The sequence below is a fragment of the Perca fluviatilis genome, chromosome 9 (assembly GCF_010015445.1).
Source record: "Perca fluviatilis chromosome 9, GENO_Pfluv_1.0, whole genome shotgun sequence".
NCBI lineage: Eukaryota > Metazoa > Chordata > Actinopteri > Perciformes > Percidae > Perca > Perca fluviatilis.
Genome location: NC_053120.1, coordinates 30,465,512 through 30,486,834, shown reverse-complemented (window position 1 = coordinate 30,486,834; position 21,323 = coordinate 30,465,512). Strand labels below are relative to the sequence as shown.

The window sequence follows — 21,323 nt, the reverse complement described above, 5'->3', positions numbered from 1 at the left end:
TCTTAATCCCTAATAATGCTAGCTGAAATGTTTAAATTAAGTTTAATAGTCTGTCCATTGCAGAATAGACACAAATAATTTGTTGTGAAATGTAAAATTGCATACCACATAATAAATTGTTCATCCTTAACCTTGTGAATGTGGCCAATAAAAGTTTTAGTTTAATGCTCATGAAGCAGTTGTTTCTATTATTTTTATTATTATTTATATTTATCCATTAATCTGCTGATTATTTTCTGAATTCATTGCAATGGTGGATGAGCTATTCTGATTAAAAGTAGCAACACAACATACAAATACTCTTTTTAGTAGTTTTTAAGTTAAAGTCCTGCATTTAAAATCCTACTTAAGTAAAAGTACATAAGTAGTAGCCTATGTCCCCTGTCACTGTTGTATGTGCAATTATTAAAGTGTTAATACTGATGCATCAATGTGAATTTTACTGTGCTTGCTGCCTGAAGTGGAGCTAGTTTTATATACACTTAGCTAGTCTAGTCTAGTCCAGTGGTTCCTAGTCTTGCATTGCCAAACCTACCTTTACAGCGCTGCGAAGGAGGTTCTGGCTAGTTCACACAACATTCCGGGATGGGAGAAAAATGTGCTCTGGTTTATTGGCATTTCTTTAAACCATCACAATCATCTTGGGGGGAGCTAAGCGCTGGATGCAATAATGGTGCCTCTGCAAAATAGTCTCAGGAAGGAGTTTGTTTTGGTGGAACATGTGCAGTTCAAAAGTTGTTTTAGTCGTGCAACATAAACCTCGACAAATAGTCTAGCTTGCTGTCTCGATTTACCCTACAGAGATCTGAGCTCTGAGGAGCAGTTAACCATAGTCCTCATAAGTCGACCGGAGTTTAGAATGCCAACACAAAGAAAGGCACCTGAGCAATCCCGTAAATGAATCGCCGTTATAGACTAAGTGGTTCCTAACCTGGGGGCCGGGCCTCTTCCAAAGGGTTACAAGATCTGAGGATGAATGGGAGAGAAAAGAAGAACTAACAAACTTCTTATACACAGATTTATATTATTTTTATTATTTTGTTTTAGTAATGAATATTTGCTTTAATATAAAACATGGGATAATTGTACCTCTGTGGGCCTCAAACAGATATTTAAATGAAACCACCTGAGAGGTTTGGAGGGAAAATGTCTCTTGGATGCAAACAGCATCTAATAATAATGACAAGGAGCCCAACTCCGCATTGTATTTTAAAGGATTATCATATGTTGAATCTTAATTTGTAAAGTAAGTAATAACTATATCTTCCAAATAAACATAGTGGATTAAAAGGTACAATATTTCCCTCTCAAATGTCGTGGAGTATATGTATAAAGTAATATAAAATGGAGGTACGTGTACTTTACTTGAGTATTTACTTTATCTACTACCTTTTACTCCACTACATTTATTTAACAGCTTTTAGTACTTAGATTAACTAATACATTATAATATATTAGGATAGGGTTAGCTACCCAGCAGTATATAAAGTAATTAAAATTAGCCCCACCTTCACCAGCTGCAACATTAAAGTAACGCTTAGACATTAATGCATCACTAATCCAATGGTTTGTGTTCACATTAGTTACTTAGACTCTAATGCATTGGAAAATAGGCTCCAGGTTGACAAAAAATAAAATCACCCTTTAAAATGCCTCTGAGTGAACATGGAGGCCCATGGAAGTTGCATCGCTAATCTATCATCTACATCTCAAGTCACACAAGTTTCACTGCAATTAAAGTGATATTATTCTAGACAGTCCTACAGTGTTTGTAATGTGGTTAAAATCTTTTCAGAAACAAAAGAATAGTATACACAGTATAACAAAATAAAACAACAACAAAAAATGATTTTCTGGCAGTTATTCCTCGGTCACCTTCCCAGTGATCCTGTAGGTCTTGGTCGGCCCATGCTCTCCACATGTCAGCTGGGTCTCTTGGCTTTCTGCCTTCTCAAGCACATCTGTCAATAGTGAACATAATCTAAAACAAACATCTGAACATCTGATATGTTTGCCAAGTAAATGCCTCATTTCATTGGTTTGTTTTTTTTTCATTTAAGAACTTGATTCTAAATATACAGTTGAAACCTTACAGACCTGTTTGTTGACCATCTCCTGACTTTCTTTTGTTGTAATTGTGGGAGGGCGCATAGAGGAAGATAACGGTGAAAACATACAGGTTCCACATGCCATAGGTCCCTGTGAGAAAAGCACTGTGGACTTGGAGAGTGTGGTCTCCCCAGTGCCAGTGCCCCTCACTGACCTGGTGTAGCATAAAGAAAATTTGGAATCATTGTTAAGAGCCCAAAACATGCCATAATATCAAATACTGTAATGACAGAACTATAGACTTCCATGTTGATCATTAGAGGGGTAATACTTACTTGATTTAGGATAAAGAAGATGACAGTCATTGCTGCACATGCTAGAGTTGCCAGCATAAAAAACTTGAACCTGAAGACTATACCCTGCCAAAACCAGCAAAAGAGGAAAAACATACATAATGTTGTTTAAACTACTGTGCTTCAGATATTAAATTAATTGAATCAAACAAAGCAAACCTTATAACGCAGTCTCCTAGCCTCTGGCATTTCAGGAAATTTGTTTATTTTCCCATCAATGTTCCTGAACACACAATGCACCATGCCACACAAAGAGAGGAAATACAGACAAACAGAAATTCCTGCCACAATAACGAAAGTAATCTGTGATGACAGTCAAGGAAAAAGCATGGATGACAAAGAGAGACCCACATGTAAAGTATATTGTTATGAGGCAGAATTCTTTTCTGATACACTACGAATATATGAGGGATACTGCCACCTTCGTCCCAATTTCTGATGCCCAAACACTGTAGAAAGGGTTGGTCAAATGAACCCCCCTTTAAGAAATAAAGCACAATAATATTAAAAAATGATATAACTATAAGACAATAGACCTCAGCAAAAGCAGTCATGGACTTACCTTTCACTCAGGTCAAATATAAGAAGAATAGATGAGCTGAACATCACCAGCCCAACCTGCCACCAGTACACTGAAAGCCGATTCCTCTGACTTTGGTCCTACATGGTTTGTTGTTGAAAAAAATTGCATAACTGGCCTGCAAGTATGGAAAAAATTATAGTAGAGTAAAAGTAAAAGGTGCTTACCATAAGGTGTTCGCCACAGAAGATGATCCAGAAACAGAAGAGTGTGTAGTAGAAGACGCCCTGTTGAGCATCTTCAAATAGCAGCATCCACGTCCACTCAAAGCCCAGGGAGAGCCACTCCACCGGCACGTTCAGGAACATCACAGAAATACCCAGGGCGAAAATCACCCTGTACAAGGAAAATACATAGTATTAATGACTTGCATTTGCTCTTAAAAGAAAAGTAACCTTCTGCTGCAGGCATTGTTTTGACCTGGTTCTACCAGGCCGATCAAGCATTTTTCATTTCCCCTGCTTTGAACATGTCACCCTGAAGCACTGCAGTGCATACCTCTAGTATGACATAGGGTTTACCTGTGGCTTTAAGTCTGCACTGAGTGACTAAAGAGCCTGGGTTGCACTCAGTTTCAACTTAAGAGCACTAGAGCTGTGTTTTATAACTTCACTCTACCTTCTAAAAAAAAGATGTATTCAGTCTGTATCTAAGGCCTACGGATGTAGGCACATAGTTTTCAACATAAAAAAAAATAAAATAATTATTAACTCATTATTATTAACTCACAATTATTCCTATGATTATTTATTATTATAAATGTATCATATTGTGAAATTTCTCAATTTTAATATTGAACACTTTAGGGTTCCATATATTTGTAATTTTATTGTTCAATATTCATGATGTGGCTATACATTACTAGTGGTACAAAGTCAAAGTTTTATTAGTTTGATAAACACATTTAGCCATTCTTTCTTAATGGCTCATACTTTTCTAAAAGGACTGGATGTCTTGCCATGAGACTGATCCTGTGCCAGTACCAAACTGTTGCCACAAATATCCAGGGACTGAACATAGTCTTCATGCTGATCCACACTCTAGTGAAGCCTCCATTCTGGTGTATGCCCTTAGAGAAGAGGGACATAAAATGTTTGAATATAACACATGCAGGCTTTGCGGTTTAATTCCATCAAAACATATAATGGAATTTAAATTATAAGAAAATAAACTCACCACTAAATGGATGTCCTTTATTTCTCCAATTCCTATATTCAATGTGTCATTCACTGGCAAGCGAAGGTTAATCAAAAAATATTTGTGGGCCACACTTCCCAGTTCCATTAATGGTATGGGGTCACAGTGATAAAAACGGCCTTCATTTTTATATGTCTGCAAAAGTATGGACTGTTACAGGTTACTTAGCAGAGATATTAGAGTGTAAATGTACAGGATATATTATTTGCACATACATAAATATATTTGTATTAAATGCAGTCATGCACGTTTACCTTGGAAACTGCAAATATGCACCTGAGTGGCCTTTGCTCCACTGAGTGAAACTTTGTGGTCCACTCAGATATCAAATCATCCCTGTATGCAAGGCCAGCATCAATGGTGATGATAGCATCATCTTCTACACAGACAGGGACAAGATTTGGTTTATTAGATATCTACCACAAGAACTGAGGAGCTTGGTCCTATATTATTTAAATGTCGACACAACTCTTACCAATCTGATTGATCATTTTAAATGCAATGTCAAATTGTAGAACAGCAAGCATATACTGAAACCAGGGACTCATCTCCTTGTTGGGAAGAGGTATGTGCACAGCAAAAACAATGTCGTTGGGATCCAGTGTTTTTGCCAGAGGCTCATCAAAACTGTGGATCTGCTGGCACCGATTTGATCCCCACGGCACGAGCCAGGCACGTGCCCTGTGGCGATTAATACATTTGGTGGCCAAGTAGCGAATAGCACTGGTGGGACTGGGAGCTATGACAAATGGGAATAAACTGTCAGAGACACACAGTTATGTTCTATGAAGTACAGACAGAACAAAGGTATATCTTATTTAGTCACATCGAGAGAAGCTGTTTCAAATAAGCCAATTTTTGTTGCGCTTTTAAAACACAAACTATATGTAGGTTACTTTCTATAAATACTATTTATTACAACAAATAAACAATAAATTCTGACTACTTACCGATTAGTGCTCCAACCATGATGAAAAGAACTTGTAAAACAAGAATAAAGAAACCAAAGAAAACCAATTTCTTAGTGCTCATGTTCTCTATGATTGTTCCTGCCATTTTTAAAAGATAATTTAGAAAAGTGACACACAAGCATGTGGTCCCAAAAGGCTAAGTGCTCCACTGCTGCTCGTCTACCTGCTCACACTGACTCTCCCAGGAGTCACAAATCATCGTCTGAGTGCAGAGGGGGGCGGGAGTGGAAACATCATGCGTTTGGATTTAGAACAATAAAACACTTACTTGGTTTTGTATGATTAAAAACACACAAAACAAGTGTATATAAAAACATGATTCCTTTATTGCTTAAAGAATACAACTTTCTAGCATAGGCGAGTGAATGTGTATCACAACTAGGTTACTTGTCTTTACACTGAGGATTGACCACAGTCACAATGCAAATGTTTGATACTGCACCCAAAGAGAAGGGAAATAACAAATTCAGCCTGGATATCAAAGCATTTTACAAAGTCATAGGTTAATAATCCTTAACATTGTTTACACTGACCTGGAGTCAGCAACAAGAATCACAGTAGCACCTACACCTTTAAAAAACATTAACTTTGCGCTGTTAGTCTGTCCTCTATCTTTGGTTCTATGACACAAAAATATACATTTTCTGAAAGGTGTCACTAATTAGCAATACTGTGGGTGGCTCAAAGATGAAAGGAAATGCAACATAAAGTATCTGAATGAGCTAAAATTAACCAAAATGTCCATTTATTTCTCTACTTAACAAAATAATTCCTATATTGACAACCCCTCAAATGATCGTCTGTTGAACAAATATACCAAGAGGGGGTAGAGAAAACCCATTCTGTAAAAGTGACCATCAAACCACAAGAAAGGAGAAATCGACTGCTCTGAAATTATTCTGAAGCAGTTTCCTTAAACCACCAAAAGTGATCTAGTACAACGGACAGAAGTAAGATATCTGGTGCAGTACCTGAAGGAGTAAACACTTGCTGCATTAACACCAAAATTCACTGACATATCCCAGGCAATGTCTTCCTTCAGTGTACACAACACATCCAGATATCTACAAATTACTCACAATTTAATATCAAGACATAATTAAACAGAAGCAAATGGAAAAAGGGGGGTGTGGGGAGGGAGATGAGACTTCATTAATAGCCTCTCAATCCAAATCATTTTCAGGTACTGGTGTCTGAACGTGTGGCTTTCATGGAATCCCCCTCCATCTTTCTCTTCAGTGTCTATTCCAATGTGCTTTATCCTTGTTACATTTATGTATACCAGCAGTCAAACACGCCTCATGTCTCTGCCGATGACAGCACTGGGAGATTTGTGTGCCAACACTGTCCCAGGAAAGGATTCGGACAAGTAGAACGGCGTCCTAGGATCAAATGTCATCCTCTTCGTCTTCATCCTGAGAGGAACCAGCCTGCTGGGCAGCGCTGGCAGATGCGGCTGCCATCTGTGCCTGTTGGGCAGCCTGCTGCATCTGTAACCACTCTTGCTGGGCGAGCTCTGCCTGCTGCTGCCGCGCCTGCAGGAAAATAGCGACAAGAGACAAAAGAAGGCAAATTAAGAGCTTATTATGGCTGAGCAAAATATTACAGTATTTTTGGCTCAGATATTATGCTGTTATCCATTAGGCATGAGATGAATGCCCACAATACATTACATTGCAATACATTAGTGAGGCTGAATTATGATGCATTAGATGTTGCAAGCCGATTTTTTTATGGGATTTTATTATCCCATTTACACAAAGCCACTGCACATAGGTACCACAACACTTCAACATGTTACAAATGTGACAGAGACAGGGGTGTATAACCGCAGATATTTAAACAGCCCTATCTTCTGCCAATTAATTTATTGTTGTTACACTAAAGTCACAGCAAGATTTAAGGATTTATGTGTCATGTGACAAATAAATCCTTAACATACTCATATTTCTCCATATGTGCAGTGAAATGGGGGTATCTAGAGAGGGTGCTAAAAGTTAGTGTGCAATTATAACAATAGTTAGAATAATTAGAATAAAGTCATCTTAATAACTTTGGCCAAGTTTTACTGCTCCATGTTTATCACACAATTATTAAAGTGAAATCACATTTAAATTTAGTAAACAGATGCATCATATGACCGTTTTCACCTCAGTCCACAAATCATTTTACACTATAGATTAAATATCTTTACTTGCTCAGACCACACCCCTTTTTAACTTCTATTTTTGGCTTTTATTACCATCTCTTGTAATTTATTGCCATTTATGTACATGTTTATTTACAAATCATAGCTCTGTATGTTTAAATGTCTGTTTCCTTCACTGTTTGTACACAATACTGTAATGCGTAACCCAATATATGAATACCATTTTTCAAATTGTGAACTACACAAAAAAGTGTTTAAAAACAAAAATTTTTAAAATGATTATTTTCAATATTTATTCACACACACACACACACACACCGAGATGCAATCTTACAATATACCACATATTGCAAAAGTGCCTGGCTGCCTTATTGTGGGAACTGAAACTACAATGTTGCATTAAATCATACAGTGATTTCCAGCCCCCAGCTTGTATGTACAGTAAAATGGGGGTGCTCATCCACAGCATAGAATTGTAATTTGTTAGTATTTTCAGATGATACCTTGGCAAACAATTCCTGTTGTTGTCTGAGGAGCTCTTCCTCTGGGATACCCAGGTTCTCCAGTCGAGAACTGGCTTTCCTCCTCTTCAGAGCTACAGTTTTACACTCCTGCAGGACGTCTTTCACCTCCGTGATGTACGATGCGAAACCAAGGCTCTCTAGGGCTGTGGTGTGAAAACAAGAGGCGAAAGCGAAATATTTACTCTTTATGGTTCAAAATCCATGGCAGGGAGATGGGCACACCCCCTCATGAATTTCTCAATACATTAACTGTTCGCTAGTTGTGCAAAGACGGAGTAAACGCGGACCAGGACTCACCATTGATGACATGCTCAGGAGATATGGTCTTCTTGTCGGACTTGTTGCATATTTCATTAGCTTCTGAGGATATGAGGTGTATGAACTCTGTGCAACAGTTCACCACAAGCTCCCTCGCGTCGTTAGCCACTCGTACGTTAGGGAGAGTTTCCTTAATCATCTTGTTGATAGCTGCCCTGGGGATGGTGAGGTCATCGTCGTTTCCAGAGGAAGAAGCCATCGTGGCAGGAAAATAACCACAAACCACAGAAATGAAAGCTCCAGTTCTTGACTGGGTGGTGAAAAATGTTATCAGACGCTGACAGGCCTTCTTGAGTTAATGGAGATTATTGTCCAGGTGAAGGCAACGTCAACATCAATTTAAATGTCATAAAAAAAAAGACGTTTCCTCAAAGTTGGCCGGTTAGCTAGCTTGCTAACAACTAATTGTACGTGTTAACACTAACGAGGTGCAGCTTCTACAGAGCACCGCTGTTACACGGATTGTGACAGACACTAAAGGTCCAAGAAACAACGCGAGAAACACAAAAACGTTAATACTAGAACATATGCTTAGCTAGCTAGCTACCAAGCTAGCTAGTAGCTGTGGTCCCTATCACAAGCAACCCAAAAGACAAGTGAAAGCGGAGTCTGAGAGCATGGCTAAAGCTAAGCTAACAATGAACTGTCCCTGCCATATGTAACTAAATAGTTCGCTAGGTAGAGCGGACGAGTAGAATGTAGTCGCCACAACACTGCGGATTACTCTCCCTTGCATCGACCAAATGAATCAAACATTTCAAACAGTCTTAAAGCTACCAGTAGTTCATTTAAAATTTTGTATTCTGGCTAACATTAGCTTAATTTGTCCGGATACCACGTCAAACAAAGAACCGGATACGGTGTAAGGTGTCAAGCTGGTGTCAAGCCTCTAGCTATTGTTTACCGCCATCTACTGTTCAATTAGAGAATAACACATTTCTATTATATTCCATTTTATTATATTCTGTTGTTTTTTGCTCTCAGCCTGAGCCTACATATTAAGAACTTATGAATATCTTTATGAAAGGTTTCTAATTAAAAGTCCACAAACAGGTGAAGAGGGCTAGATCTGTTCTGGTCTGCCCTCTGGACACCATAGAGGAGGTGGGGGATGTTAGCTTGGCTGGCATCAATCATGTGCAGCACCTCTCACCCTCTACATGAGACTGTGAGTTCCCTGAGCAGCTTCTTCAGACTGCTGCACCCTTAGTGCAAGAAGGAGCGCTACCGCAGGTCCTTCATTCCAGCAGCAGTCAGACTCTTTAATGCAACATCATAATGTAGCACTGCTAGCCATCACTGGACAATATTCTGCACTACGCTTTATTATTTATTACTCTCCAACTGTGCAATATTTCATTTCTATTCATCCGCACCTTACTCATCATACTCAACATCTGTGTTTATACTTCCTGTTTATAGAAGGATGTTTGTGTAAATATGTTTGATTTATTACAATTATTATTATAACTAATTCTTTTTTTTCTATTTCTTATACTTAATGTATATATTTTTTGCCTATACTTAATGTGTATTTTTTTTGCCTATGTCCACTTGTGTTATTCTGATGTGTGTAATTTTTTTCTTTTGAGCTGCTGTAGCAAAGGAATTTCCCCAGTGCGGGATTAATAAAGTCTATCTTATTTTATCTTATCTCATCTTGTGAGGCTCAGAGCAAACAGCTGAATCCCAGATTAGCCAAGTGTGTGTGGAGGCTTATAGTCAGCTGCAAATATGGCTTGACCCCAAAAAAATTCTAACAAAAGATTTTTCAGTGGTTTACAGTAAAACATACTAAAAGTTTACCAAAATTTGACTTCAAGAAAGGCCCCATTTTCAAAATGGCGGCCGCCAGGTCCTTAAAAAGACCATTACTCCTTTGTATTCCTCCTACACCAATACTGGTACCTTATACATGTTTTGGCCATGTAATATTCTAATTAGCATATTTGTATAATAAATAACTGATTACAAGCACAATTAGGTCCCATGGCATGACAATTTCACTTTATGAGGTTTTTTTAACATTAATATGAGTTCCCCCAGCCTGTCTATGGTCCCCCAGTGGCTAGAAATGGTGATGGTGTAAACCGAGCCCTGGGTATCCTGCTCTGCCTTTGAGAAAATGAAAGCTCAGATTGGCCAATCAGGAATCTTCTCCTTATGACGTCATAAGGAGCAAGGTTACCTCCCCTTTCTCTTCTTTGCCCACCCAGAGAATTTGGCCCACCCATGAGAGAGAGACATCATGGCTTTCAAACGAGCAAAGTGGCAGTTGGTCAAGGCCACACCACCACCCTCCACCTTGCCCCCCTCCCCTCTCTCCTCCTCAATAGCTACAGACACAGAAATGGCACATACTAAGGAAAGCTCATTGTGGGACTGGCTCTAGTGGCTGTAATTCTGCACCAAGGCTGAATTTCGGGAAAGAGACTTCAGATACAGTATTAGGGGACCACTAAGGTCTATATAAAAGAGACTTCAGATACAGTATTAGGGGACCACTAAGGTCTATATAAAAGCATCCAAAGAGCACCATGTCATGGGACCTTTAAAGCAATTGGTTACAAGCATATTTATGCAAAAAATAAGGGCAAATACAATTACAATTTAATAATAAAATTTCCCTTAAGTAATTGCATATTTCTCATATTGTTTTGCCTAGTATTGGTGGTTTCTGTGGTTCATAACCATTCTTTTGATTCCAATAAAGAATAAATTCATTAGTACTGTGTGGCACTGTAAAATTAGTCAAAACAGGGCTGCCACGTGAAGGCTCAGTACCGCTAACCCCTTTCATTTTTTTGTCTTATTTTTTATATATATTTTTTATAATGCGTTTAGTTTTTTTTGCCTTTTTTTAAATATATTTTTTAATACTTTTATTTATACATATATTTTTCTATTTTCTTCAGTTGTTTCTTTTATTAGGTTTCTTTTTTATGTTTTTTTGCACTTTGACCTTAGATGCTTTAATAACAGTGCAGCCCATCTTCTCCAGCTCCTCGGTCATAAGATTGATATGTCCTTGTTTGTTGCAAGATCTGGAAAGGAAATCATCCTTTCTTCCCACAAACTCAGTCTCTGCATTAAAGGTATAGTGGAGGATTTTCTTTTTCCGGGTGGATCATCAAGACTATTGGTCCTCCTAGTTGTCAATCATTCTGGTGATATGTGTACGTAAGGCCGTCGTACGTGCACGTCCCTAGCTTTCAGGTGTATATGTGTTGTGAGCGTGAGCTACGGTTTCAGCCATTCATTGAAGCATTGAAGCTTTTGGGAGAATATTTCACACACTGGCGTGCGCTAAAAGCACAGGTTGGGCTTCCCACTGATGCCTCAGTCGTGAAGTTTCTACTCCACAGGTAAAGTTTGGCATGCTATTTGGAGAAATCCATTTAGAATCACTGCTAGTAAAAGTTGATGTAAGCTATGATTAGCGATGCTAGCCCTGGCACAAGTCACGCACCGCGCACACACGGTAAACATCTCAATTTGTGAAAAAGTGCAAATCTTCTTTTGGAAGTAGGCTTGTATGAGCCATGCCGACAGCAACTTGTAAACAGTGCACTCTCGTGCACACGTTTAATAGGCGTTCCCTCTCGGGAGCAGGCAGAGTGTTGCGCATGTGCATTTTTTCAAAAAGTACAGAGGGAGGTTCTTTTCTAAAATTCGGGAAAATCCTCCACAATACCTTTAAAGTTAACGACGGGGTGAGTGTTTTCACTACGTCTCTGATGCGTGTTGTCTTTGATGGAAGGACCTTCGCTATAACTATCAAAAATGATGCTTTATCATAATGGCGAATGGTAAAGTCTGCATATGGCATATATGTGCAATGGCACCGTAACTGTCACCCTTTTTCCATGCCAAGCGGTGAACCAGGGACGGAGCCACCGTCCAGAACATAATGCTCAGTTGGTGGGATGGAATCCAGGACAGTTTTGTTAGATTTCTTACTTGAGAAATCAGTGACTGCCTGTGCAAGTTGGGGCTTGTTGGCTTTACGGAAGATTTCCTTGCCTTCGAACAGGGTTGCAGGAAATGAGCAGAGCTCATGGCTCATTACATCTTCCAGTGAAAACTGTCCAGTTTTCACTGGAAGATGACTGCAGCACTCTCCAAAGTTGTTTCTTTCATTACCATGTGTGGCAATGCGAGTGGCGTATGACACTCGAGAAAACTAAAAATGTCCGACAACGCCACTTGGGATAGGCCCAAGACCTTTAAAGCACATAGATCCGTTCACCAAAATCAGGGGTCAGAGTCAATAAAGTAATTATAGGAAAATATACAATTTTATTTAATTAGATATGTTAAAATAGCAATAATTTCTGTTAAAGTAGAATAAGCACTGTATATTGGAAAAAAAAAAAAGTAAACAAGAAACAAAACCATTCAAATAAACAATCGATCATGCATAATGAAAAGAAAGAGAAAAAAAACAAAATCAACCAAAATAACAAGAACAAAAACCCACATGCAATAAGTACAACAGCTAATACAATATATACAGAGCCAATTTTGTACCAGTTTCCAGACTACTTTTGTCAGAATCCAGAACAGTTTTTTCAGTATCCAGAACAGCTTCAGTGGGGTAGAAACGCTCCAGGGAGTACTGGCCCTTTAATTAGTCGTGGCACCATGATAGCCCCACAGCAGCATGCAGGCTGCAGCCCGGTCCAGCAACATACAGGACACGCTGCCCTCAGACCCCGGCAGAGGCACCCACTCCGCGCACGCATGCAGCGGCCCACACTAGTGATGGGACATTTGACACCGAGGCACCGAAGCTTGTATCACTCCCGCAAAGCACACTGGTTCGAAACCCAGTGTTGGAGCTTGTATCGAATTGAAATAAGCACGTGACTGATGACGTCCGAAGCTTCGAACGTCACTGAGACTCCGGATGGGTTTGCTGGATTCATGTCGCTGCGTGCTTACCAACAACCCGTTAGAATTCACTGGAACATCGCGGGTTTATGAGTGTGGCTTGCAATTTATTTGATTAGCCTATTAATAGAAATTAGCCTATACTTACATACACCTGTACGTAATTCTACATAGCGGTAGAACGTGGCATTGTTGCTGCAGTTTATTGAATCCATATTTAGCCTAATTAAACATAGGCTTACATTCAAATCCTGATCACAGTAGTTTATATATAGTTTATATATTATAATGTTATATCCAAACATTCAAACATAGGTTTTATATTTTTAATTCCGTCATGTCATGTTCATGTCATTTAACCCTTGTGTTGACTTCGGGTCACATTGAACCGTTTTCAATTTTTGGTTTATATCAGAAAATATGGGGCATAGAAATAAGCGCTGAAAATGTGTAGAAGAAAAATTTAACAATTTAAAACGTTGGAAAAAGCTTAAACAAACGAATGCCAAAAAAGGCATCAAAAATGTCGGGAAAAAGTGTTTCTTTCAAGGTTGACGGGAAGAAAACACAAGGGTTAATTCAAGTTCAGTCATGTCGTGCCATATGCATGTGTCCATTCTGTCTCTCCTACGTTTGTGTTGAAAGCTTCATTTGGCTGTGTCGAGTTCATAGCCGCTGTCATTTCTGCTGCCTGACCACTAGATGTCACTGTGTTGTCTTCGATGCTTTGATGCTTCGGATCATTTTGCAATACAATCAGGAAGAAGCTTCAGAGGCTTCACAAGGCTTCGTTCGCCCATCACTAGCCCACACGAGACACCCAACGCCAGCAACACAGGTAGGCTATGCATCTACCCATACAGGGACATCCCCAGCCAAGATAGGGTCAGCTCACACCACAGCAAACTGACAACCTAGGGCAGCAGCAAAAAGTGTGCAGCACGCCAGCCCCAACACGCCTCCACACCCAACAGGAGAAGACAGAAAAAAACAAGTCTACACACAGGCTTAAATAGAGCTCCCACCTGCTCCCAATCAGGGAGCAAGGGGATGAGCCCCAGGTGTGCTGGTGCGCACTCTCGTGCACAGGTAAGGGGGAGGGGTAAACCTCATCCTGTCACACATGAGTATATCTCTTCAGCTTGGTTCACCAATGACTCAAACTGTGAGTCATCCTCCTGCAGGTCTGACACACCCAGGTGATTGAGACATCTGTCCACCAGCAAATGTCCACAAAAAGCTCTTTGCACTGACTTTCCTCTAATGCACATGATTTGCAAAGCGATATTCGATGACTGGGATTTTACTTTGCACTGCAAACTCTAGGCTGGTGACTCCTTGGAATGATATGGTCCTTTTTTTTTGCCCTGGAGTGATTGCTGCTATGATTCCCATTCCGTGGAAGGTCCCCTTACCATCAATAGTAAGGATGTTGTGGTCAACATTGTCCCCAGCAAAAAGAAGTGCCATGTCCAGTCTTTTTTTTTTTTTTTTTTTTACCCACCACACATAATATACGAGTTCTGAAGGTTCAGTTACCATGGAGACAGGAGGCTGCACCTGTTGCAAGACTGCAGGAAAATAAATATTCCCAGGGAGGAGGGGTGTGGTGGTGGTGGGGGGTAAAAGTAATTTAAGTTACTTTTGGGTGGAATAACTTTTACATTGAATGTCAAGTCTGTGTTTTAGCAATAAAAAGGTATGTGTCCAAAAACACGTACTGAATAGGAGTTACATGACAAAGGCTAAATCGTTTACATCTCTGGTTCACCCCAAAAAAGATAAAACCTTACAGTAATCTCACAAAATGTATTCCATAAGTATGTCATCATGTCAGTGCATTTTAGACCAAAAGTCCAATAGATTCATAGACCCAGAAAACTTTTCTTTTCTAGTGGTCAAACTTTGGTTAACTTTTAGTATGTTATTAAGGACAAAAAACAGCTGAGAAACCTTTTGTTAAAATTTCTTTAGGGTTAGGTGTTTTTTTTCCATATATGCAGCCGCCTAAAAAACAGATAAGAGAGTTATGGTAGACGGTTGAATGTACCGGTGTGGTTTAAAAACCTGCCGCAGTAGCTTTTAGACACACAAGAAGAATGTATTGTCCCAAAAATAACAAAGATGAGACTCTTATAGTTGGTCTTGTTCTTTTCCAAAGTAAAGCTCTTTCTACTTCTCTAAGGCAGAAGTTTGAGGAAGTTCAGACTGGCATTGAAAACCTTGTTGTGTTCAAACACCACTTTGTAAAATGTGTCAATTAGGAGGTCGCTATTGGGATCAGCATATTTAAGTGTGGTCATAGGGGTGTAAAGCATGTTTGTCTGATGACGGAAAGGGGGATTCTCCATGGTGATGATCATGAGAGTATGCTAGGAAGAAAAACACAGATGAAACATAAACCAGGTGCAGGCAATGCACAGCAATTCATCTCAGTTGTAGTGTTATAATGACAAAACAATAAATGACAAGGTGAAGAATGTTTGTGGACGAGCCTCTGCTACATCATCAGCAGTCTGTCCAAGGGTTATAAAGATTTGACTGTAGTTCATCAAGGTGTTTGTGAACATGTCAATTATTCACAAGCTCTTATCATGGTTTAAATGTATTTCTTTTAATGTTATTATTTCGGTCTTATTGCCAGGGAAGCTGGATTGCTTTGTTTATTGATAATTTTAAAACTATAACACTACATCTACATTTATTGAGATGTTATCATGGTATTCATTTCTTTATTTTAATAATATTATTTTGGTTTTATTACCGGTGAAATATTACAGTATGGGGAGGAGGAGGAGCTGTGCTCCGGTGCGCTCCAGCCCAATTTAACCTCTGCATGTAAACCATGATAAGATCTCGTGAATAATTGTTGATTGATGCAAAAGAGGAGGGAGGAGTAAATGATGCCTAGGCTACATGTGCGCTGATTCAGATATAATTAGAAAAGTCGATCTAAAGGAGAAGAAATAGATGAAAGCAATACAGAATGCCTAAGAGCCTTATTGCAGTATATTCCATTATGTTTTTATATTTGGATTGTAATGTTTCCCTTTACATATAGATATTTCAGGCATATTGATTCAGAAAAAAATTATAAATAGGTGCATAAAAATTCACCAAAATGCAGGAAATGAAGTGTTTAATGCTAAAATAATTCTGGGGGTGTCTCACAGTAATAAAACTGAAATAATATTATTAAAATAAAGAAATGAATACCATGATAACATCTAAATAAATGTAGCTGTAGCGTTATAGTTTTAAAATTATCAATAAACAAAGCAATCCAACTTCCCTGGCAATACGACCAAAATAATAACGTTAAAAGAAATACATAAACCATGATAAGATCTTGTGAATAATTGTTGATTAAATGTGGTTATAGGGCTAAAAATAATCGCAAAGCTGTATACAGCTTCTCTGCTGCAGCCCGACTGGCAGAAAGAATCGTGCTGTGATCGCGAAAGATGCTTCCCATTGAAATACATTAGTTTAAAAAACGTGCTGACAATCACGCAATAAAACAAGATAAACGTGTTCGTGTACACGAATCAATAGATCAAATTATGTGAACATTTGACGAACTGCCGTGAGACTGGGTTGTATACTGAGGAAAGAAAAACGAGAAGTACAGTACAAACATAATCATATCCCTCTCAATAGAAAGCTGAAGAGCCGCATACAAAGGTAACTAAATGCTACAAAGCTTTTACTGTTATAATACACACTGAAATAAGTGCTACACCTACCATGTAGGTTTAATATATTTTAAATAGTTGTGATCTAATTTATTTTATCTGTTTTATCTTAAAAATATTCAATATACCTTGCCTTTACTTGCAATGTGTCAGTACATACACAAAATATATTTTAACTATCAAAGTTTATTTGAGTAGTTATTACTATCTGATTATTGTGTATATGAAGTGTTATAAAAGTGAGTTGACATAAACAATCTATGTGAGTAGTTATGTCTGTGATTGCTGATGTATACACAAAGGTTATAAAAAAACAAGTATTCATCACTTTCCCCCAGATGTGTCTGAAGTGTCTGTTTGATCTGGGCGGACAGGTATCAGCAACTTGCTTGAAAATGTTTATGTAACTTCATACCCTCGGTACTGCAGAACTGAACGGATGCTGGTTAAAGCGGTAAGTTAAGCAATTTTAGCTGAATTATTGCTGAAATATTGGTGAATTCGTGCATACTATGCAGTTTCCGTTTTTGTCAAACAGCTACCCCTCGAGTCACTGCGGAGTACTACGGAGTACTACGGAGTACTACGGAGTACCGTCTGCACTCACGGCCTGATTCCCTCCCCCCTGTATACCGGTACATGTTCAGTAGGATTAGGATGACCAGATTTCCAGATTTTGTGTGATCGTAGTGCTCGTGCACGCACACACTTTCTTTTGTGCCAGCCCAGGTCAGACACAAAAATTAGACACAATTTTGCCAACAGCACACGTAGGCCTACTGCTCACAACATAATGGGGTATCTCAGTTAATATTCGTGAATTTTCTTCATATGTAGCCTACATATCTAAGAAATAATATTAAAAGACATTGAGTGAGTGAGTGAGTTTCGTGTGGGACCAACTTTATTTTTCAGAATTAAAGCATTCTTTTGGAAAATGCACCCACTGAACTTTGTGAAAAGGGATTTTTCATTGCATGGCACTAAACAAATGATTTGGAACTGCTGCCACAGGCTTGAACTAAAGTTATGGTAACACTTTATGGTAAGGGTACATGAATTATGAATTCATGCATGAATTAATTCATGATTTGTTCATGGGATATTAAGGAATGCAGTAATACATAAATCATTAATTACATAATAATACATAAATCAATTAATTCATGCATGAATTCATAATAATTCATGTACCCTTACCGTAAAGTGTTACCAGTGTTATTCTAACCAACAACACACACACACAAATCTCATTTGATAGAGCAGATAGCTTCCCTATTGGAAATATTCATTTCAATTTGTTGGCTCTAAATTGACTATAAATTTAGGTCTCCTTTGTCAGTTCGCCATGTGTCTACCGGGCACAAATGCACAGATGCACAGGTGTCAGCAAAATTGGCCCGTCAGTCCATGTGTTGTTCATGAGCGAGAAGATCCGCTTAACGGGAGCATTTGTGCCCGGTAGACACATGGTGAACTGACAAAGGAGACCTACATTTTTGAACGGAATCTCCCTGCTTTTGAAATGCGCAAAAATTTCCACTGAGTGACCATCCCAGTTGCGTACGCCCTCACTGATGAGGTCTCGTTGATGTTGTGTTGGTTTAATTTTGATGATACATACTGCAGAGACGATTCAACCTCATCCCATTGAAGGACTCTGTTGGGCAGGGTCCAGGAGAGAACCTCCATCTCCTTAAACAATGCTCCCCATTCCCGTATGTATGAAGAACAACAGTCGTAAAAAGTGTAGACAGTTTTCAGAAAATCCTCTGCCTTCCGTGGATCATCAAGGGCACTCAGAAGATTCTTCACCTTTTAAAAGCAATTTACAAACAATTGTATAATACAGTTTCAAGTTTATTGCCACGCAAAAAATTAAATAAATTTGAGTCGCCACATACAGGGTGGTTCATTTCCTTAAGGCTTTTACGGTCCGTGTACTTTTGCGTTCAGTGATTCTATTTTGGAAGTGAATTTGAAAATGAAAAAAAAAACAAGTGGTATGTGACATATGTTATATAGTCCCTTGCTAAATGAAAATTATGTGGTAGGTTTGCATTCAGTTGGTCCCACATCTCCCTTTTTTACAGAAATAGCCCTGTTTCCCCATTGAAAAAAGAAAAAACATTACTTCATTGTTAGTTTAGGCCTATATCAAAAGCAATTGTCCACTTTGTGTGAATGATGCTATTTTCCGCGTCTTTTTTATTCCAACTGTGGGTTTTTTGGAGGAAAAACAAGCACGTATCATGAATTACTTAGGTCTACACCTGGCTTGACATAGTCACTCCTACTCATCCTGGATTGGTGTTAATGAAACGTGTTGCGCTAGGATGACCAGACAATGCTAGGTCAAGCCTTGCTTATTATTCTTAATTCTACCATTGTGATTTTTTAGGTAGCCTATTGTCCAAATAACACTGTTAGAATTACATTTATTTTTCTTTATTGCATTTTACATTATCCATTCATTTGCAGCATGAAATAGGTTAAAATATGGCATTATTTTCATTTAGCAAGTGACTATGCCAGGCTACCACTTGTTTTTCCATTTTCTATTTCACTTCCAAAATAGAAATGGTCACTGGCTGAAATTCAGACTGTAGGCCTACTGAGCTAGAAAAACTTAATTTTGACGTCAGACTCTAGCGCGTAAGGCAGGAATTTTGAGTATATAAGACCTACCTTGAAGCCAGTGAATGAAGCAGACTTCCTCTCCAGAAGCTTGGCTTCGAGAGTGCGAAGTTGGCAGGCTGAATGAGCAGCTGTGTTCATCTGCTTCTCCATCATTTTGATGGTGTCATTGAATAGTAACAGCTGGTTGTACAGGAACCACATCCATGCTTCACACACCGGATTGTCGAGGAATTTGACGATCGCGGTAGGAGGCTTGTCGTGAGAGCTGAAGTAGGACTGTAAGGCTCGACAGCCGGGCCTAATGGCAGCCATCGTGTCTTACTCGTCCCCAGGAGAGTGGCATACTGGAGTTCGACAAAGTCGCACAACTCTTTCAGCTGCTCAGTGCGGACAGTAAAGATGTGGAAATGTCCGAACCCTTTCACAATGAAGCTTTCAATGTCACAGGGAAGGGTATCTGCGGCAGTTTGGAGAGTGTTGTGAGTGATGTGTGCGGCGCAGCCTTCTCCCACCAGGTCATTGGCAGTGGCCTGATTCAGATCACTCCTACCCTTGCTCTTCCACCAAAGTTGGTGTTGGTGCTGTCAGCACAAAACCCAACTACTTGGTCCATCAAATTGAATGTTCAGAGGCTGTGACTGACTTCTCCAACTAAAATATCAGACATCTCACCTGGAATGGATGTGAAATCCAGGATTTTCCCCTGTACCCCCTCTGTATCCTTGAAGTAGCGGATCACAATGGGAATCAGCTTCACAGCCTTGTTGTTAGAAGCATCAACAGCCACAGAGACGTGCTGAACTGCTCCTAGGTCAGCCTTTACCAGATCCATGGCATGGGATGCGATGACATTGGTCACGATTGCTTCAGCCTTGGTTGGTGCACAAGTGAAGCGCTCATCATAAAATGTTCTTATCAGACCCACAGTGCAGTCCATGGACCTGAAGCTTTGGTTGTGGTTCACCAGATGATACGCAAACGTCCCCTCCTCAGCAGCCCACTTGAGCTCGGCACTTTCAGCACTAACGTTGCTAAAGTAGGTGGCCACGCTGCTAGCCCCTGCCTCTACCCACCGTTTATGTTTTGCTGTTTTAAAATGGTCTTTCACATCTGCGCTACCACCATGGCTTACAGAAAATTAGGTTTTGCAGTGCATCTTGGACTTGGACTTCGCGGAGGAAGGGGTAAGCCCTTTGAAAATCTTTAGTGAATGCTGACTTTCTCTTCGGCATTTCATAGTGTAGCCTAGCTAGCCAGCGATATAACCTAACCGTTAAAACGAGAAAAAAGAAAGAGGCATTGCAACAATGTTTACAAATATACATTGTAACGCTGGCTGCACACAGACTATGCAGACGCAGAGTGTGTGTGTGTGTGTGTGTCAGTCAATCATAGACCGCTATGATTGACTGACACACACACACACACACTCACATTGTTAAAATCATACACTGTAATAAATTTCATGTTAGTTTAACTTGGAAATGCAAGTTCCCTTGCTGCCTTGAAAATTGAAGTTCACTCAACTTGAAGACTGCCTTTGTTTCAACTTAGAAATTAAAGTTAATGAGGTTGATGTAACTACTGTGTTCTAGTTTTGTTAAAGTTGTTCTTTTAGTTGATTTAACTTTGTATTACTTGCTTTAACTTCATACTTTAAGTTAAAACAAATCATTTATTTTCTTTAATAATGCCAGAAACCTTCCTTGCCTAGTATAACAGACATTTCTTTCTGCTTTATTACAACTCACACTTTCAAGTTAAAACAACATAACCACATTTATAGCAGAGATACCGTGGGTGCTTGGGTGGGGCCACCCCAGGGCCCCGTACAAAATAGCGGCCTGTCTGCTGATGTTGTGTCACTTGACATAAAATGGCCGCTAGTGAAGTGACACGCCGCAAATTAATGGCTGAAGGAAGCCTATTACTGCTCAATGTCTAACACTGTAAT

At 39.3% G+C, this 21,323-nt stretch overlaps 2 protein-coding genes across 3 annotated transcripts; both read right to left on the bottom strand.

Annotated features, from left to right (window-relative positions):
- Positions 1–1,012: 1,012 nt before the first annotated feature.
- On the bottom strand, positions 1,013–5,321 carry LOC120565046 (protein wntless homolog). Of its 2 annotated transcripts, none has more exons than XM_039810360.1 (12): positions 5,130–5,321; positions 4,655–4,918; positions 4,434–4,558; positions 4,159–4,329; positions 3,915–4,051; positions 3,150–3,318; positions 2,965–3,062; positions 2,818–2,881; positions 2,562–2,705; positions 2,385–2,468; positions 2,098–2,263; positions 1,013–1,961 (listed from the first exon to the last, which is right to left on the bottom strand). In XM_039810360.1, the coding sequence occupies exons 1-12, from the start codon at positions 5,233–5,235 to the stop codon at positions 1,861–1,863; spliced, it is 1,629 nt and encodes a 542-aa protein (XP_039666294.1). In that variant the 5' UTR covers positions 5,236–5,321; the 3' UTR covers positions 1,013–1,860. The 2 variants fall into 2 exon arrangements, with proteins under 2 accessions (XP_039666294.1, XP_039666295.1); XM_039810361.1 differs by having other exon boundaries at positions 4,159–4,314.
- A 133-nt stretch (positions 5,322–5,454) lies between these two features.
- On the bottom strand, positions 5,455–9,004 carry dr1 (down-regulator of transcription 1). The gene is made up of 3 exons (XM_039812227.1): positions 8,121–9,004; positions 7,803–7,966; positions 5,455–6,685 (listed from the first exon to the last, which is right to left on the bottom strand). Exons 1-3 carry the CDS (start codon positions 8,338–8,340, stop codon positions 6,539–6,541), a joined length of 531 nt encoding a protein of 176 aa, XP_039668161.1. The 5' UTR covers positions 8,341–9,004; the 3' UTR covers positions 5,455–6,538.
- Between the last annotated feature and the right edge of the window lie 12,319 nt (positions 9,005–21,323).

Coding starts and splice junctions, on each gene's coding strand:
- LOC120565046 (XM_039810360.1), bottom strand. CDS start 5,235: ATGGCAGGAACAATCATAGAGAACATGAGCACTAAGAAATTGGTTTTC. Junction 4,559..4,654: donor TAAAATGATCAATCAGATTG/GTAAGAGTTGTG, acceptor CTGTCTGTGTAG/AAGATGATGCTATCATCACC. Junction 2,469..2,561: donor CTAGGAGACTGCGTTATAAG/GTTTGCTTTGTT, acceptor TGGTTTTGGCAG/GGTATAGTCTTCAGGTTCAA.
- dr1 (XM_039812227.1), bottom strand. CDS start 8,340: ATGGCTTCTTCCTCTGGAAACGACGATGACCTCACCATCCCCAGGGCA. Junction 7,967..8,120: donor TCCTGAGCATGTCATCAATG/GTGAGTCCTGGT, acceptor TTCACACCACAG/CCCTAGAGAGCCTTGGTTTC. Junction 6,686..7,802: donor AACAGGAATTGTTTGCCAAG/GTATCATCTGAA, acceptor ATTTTCCTGCAG/GCGCGGCAGCAGCAGGCAGA.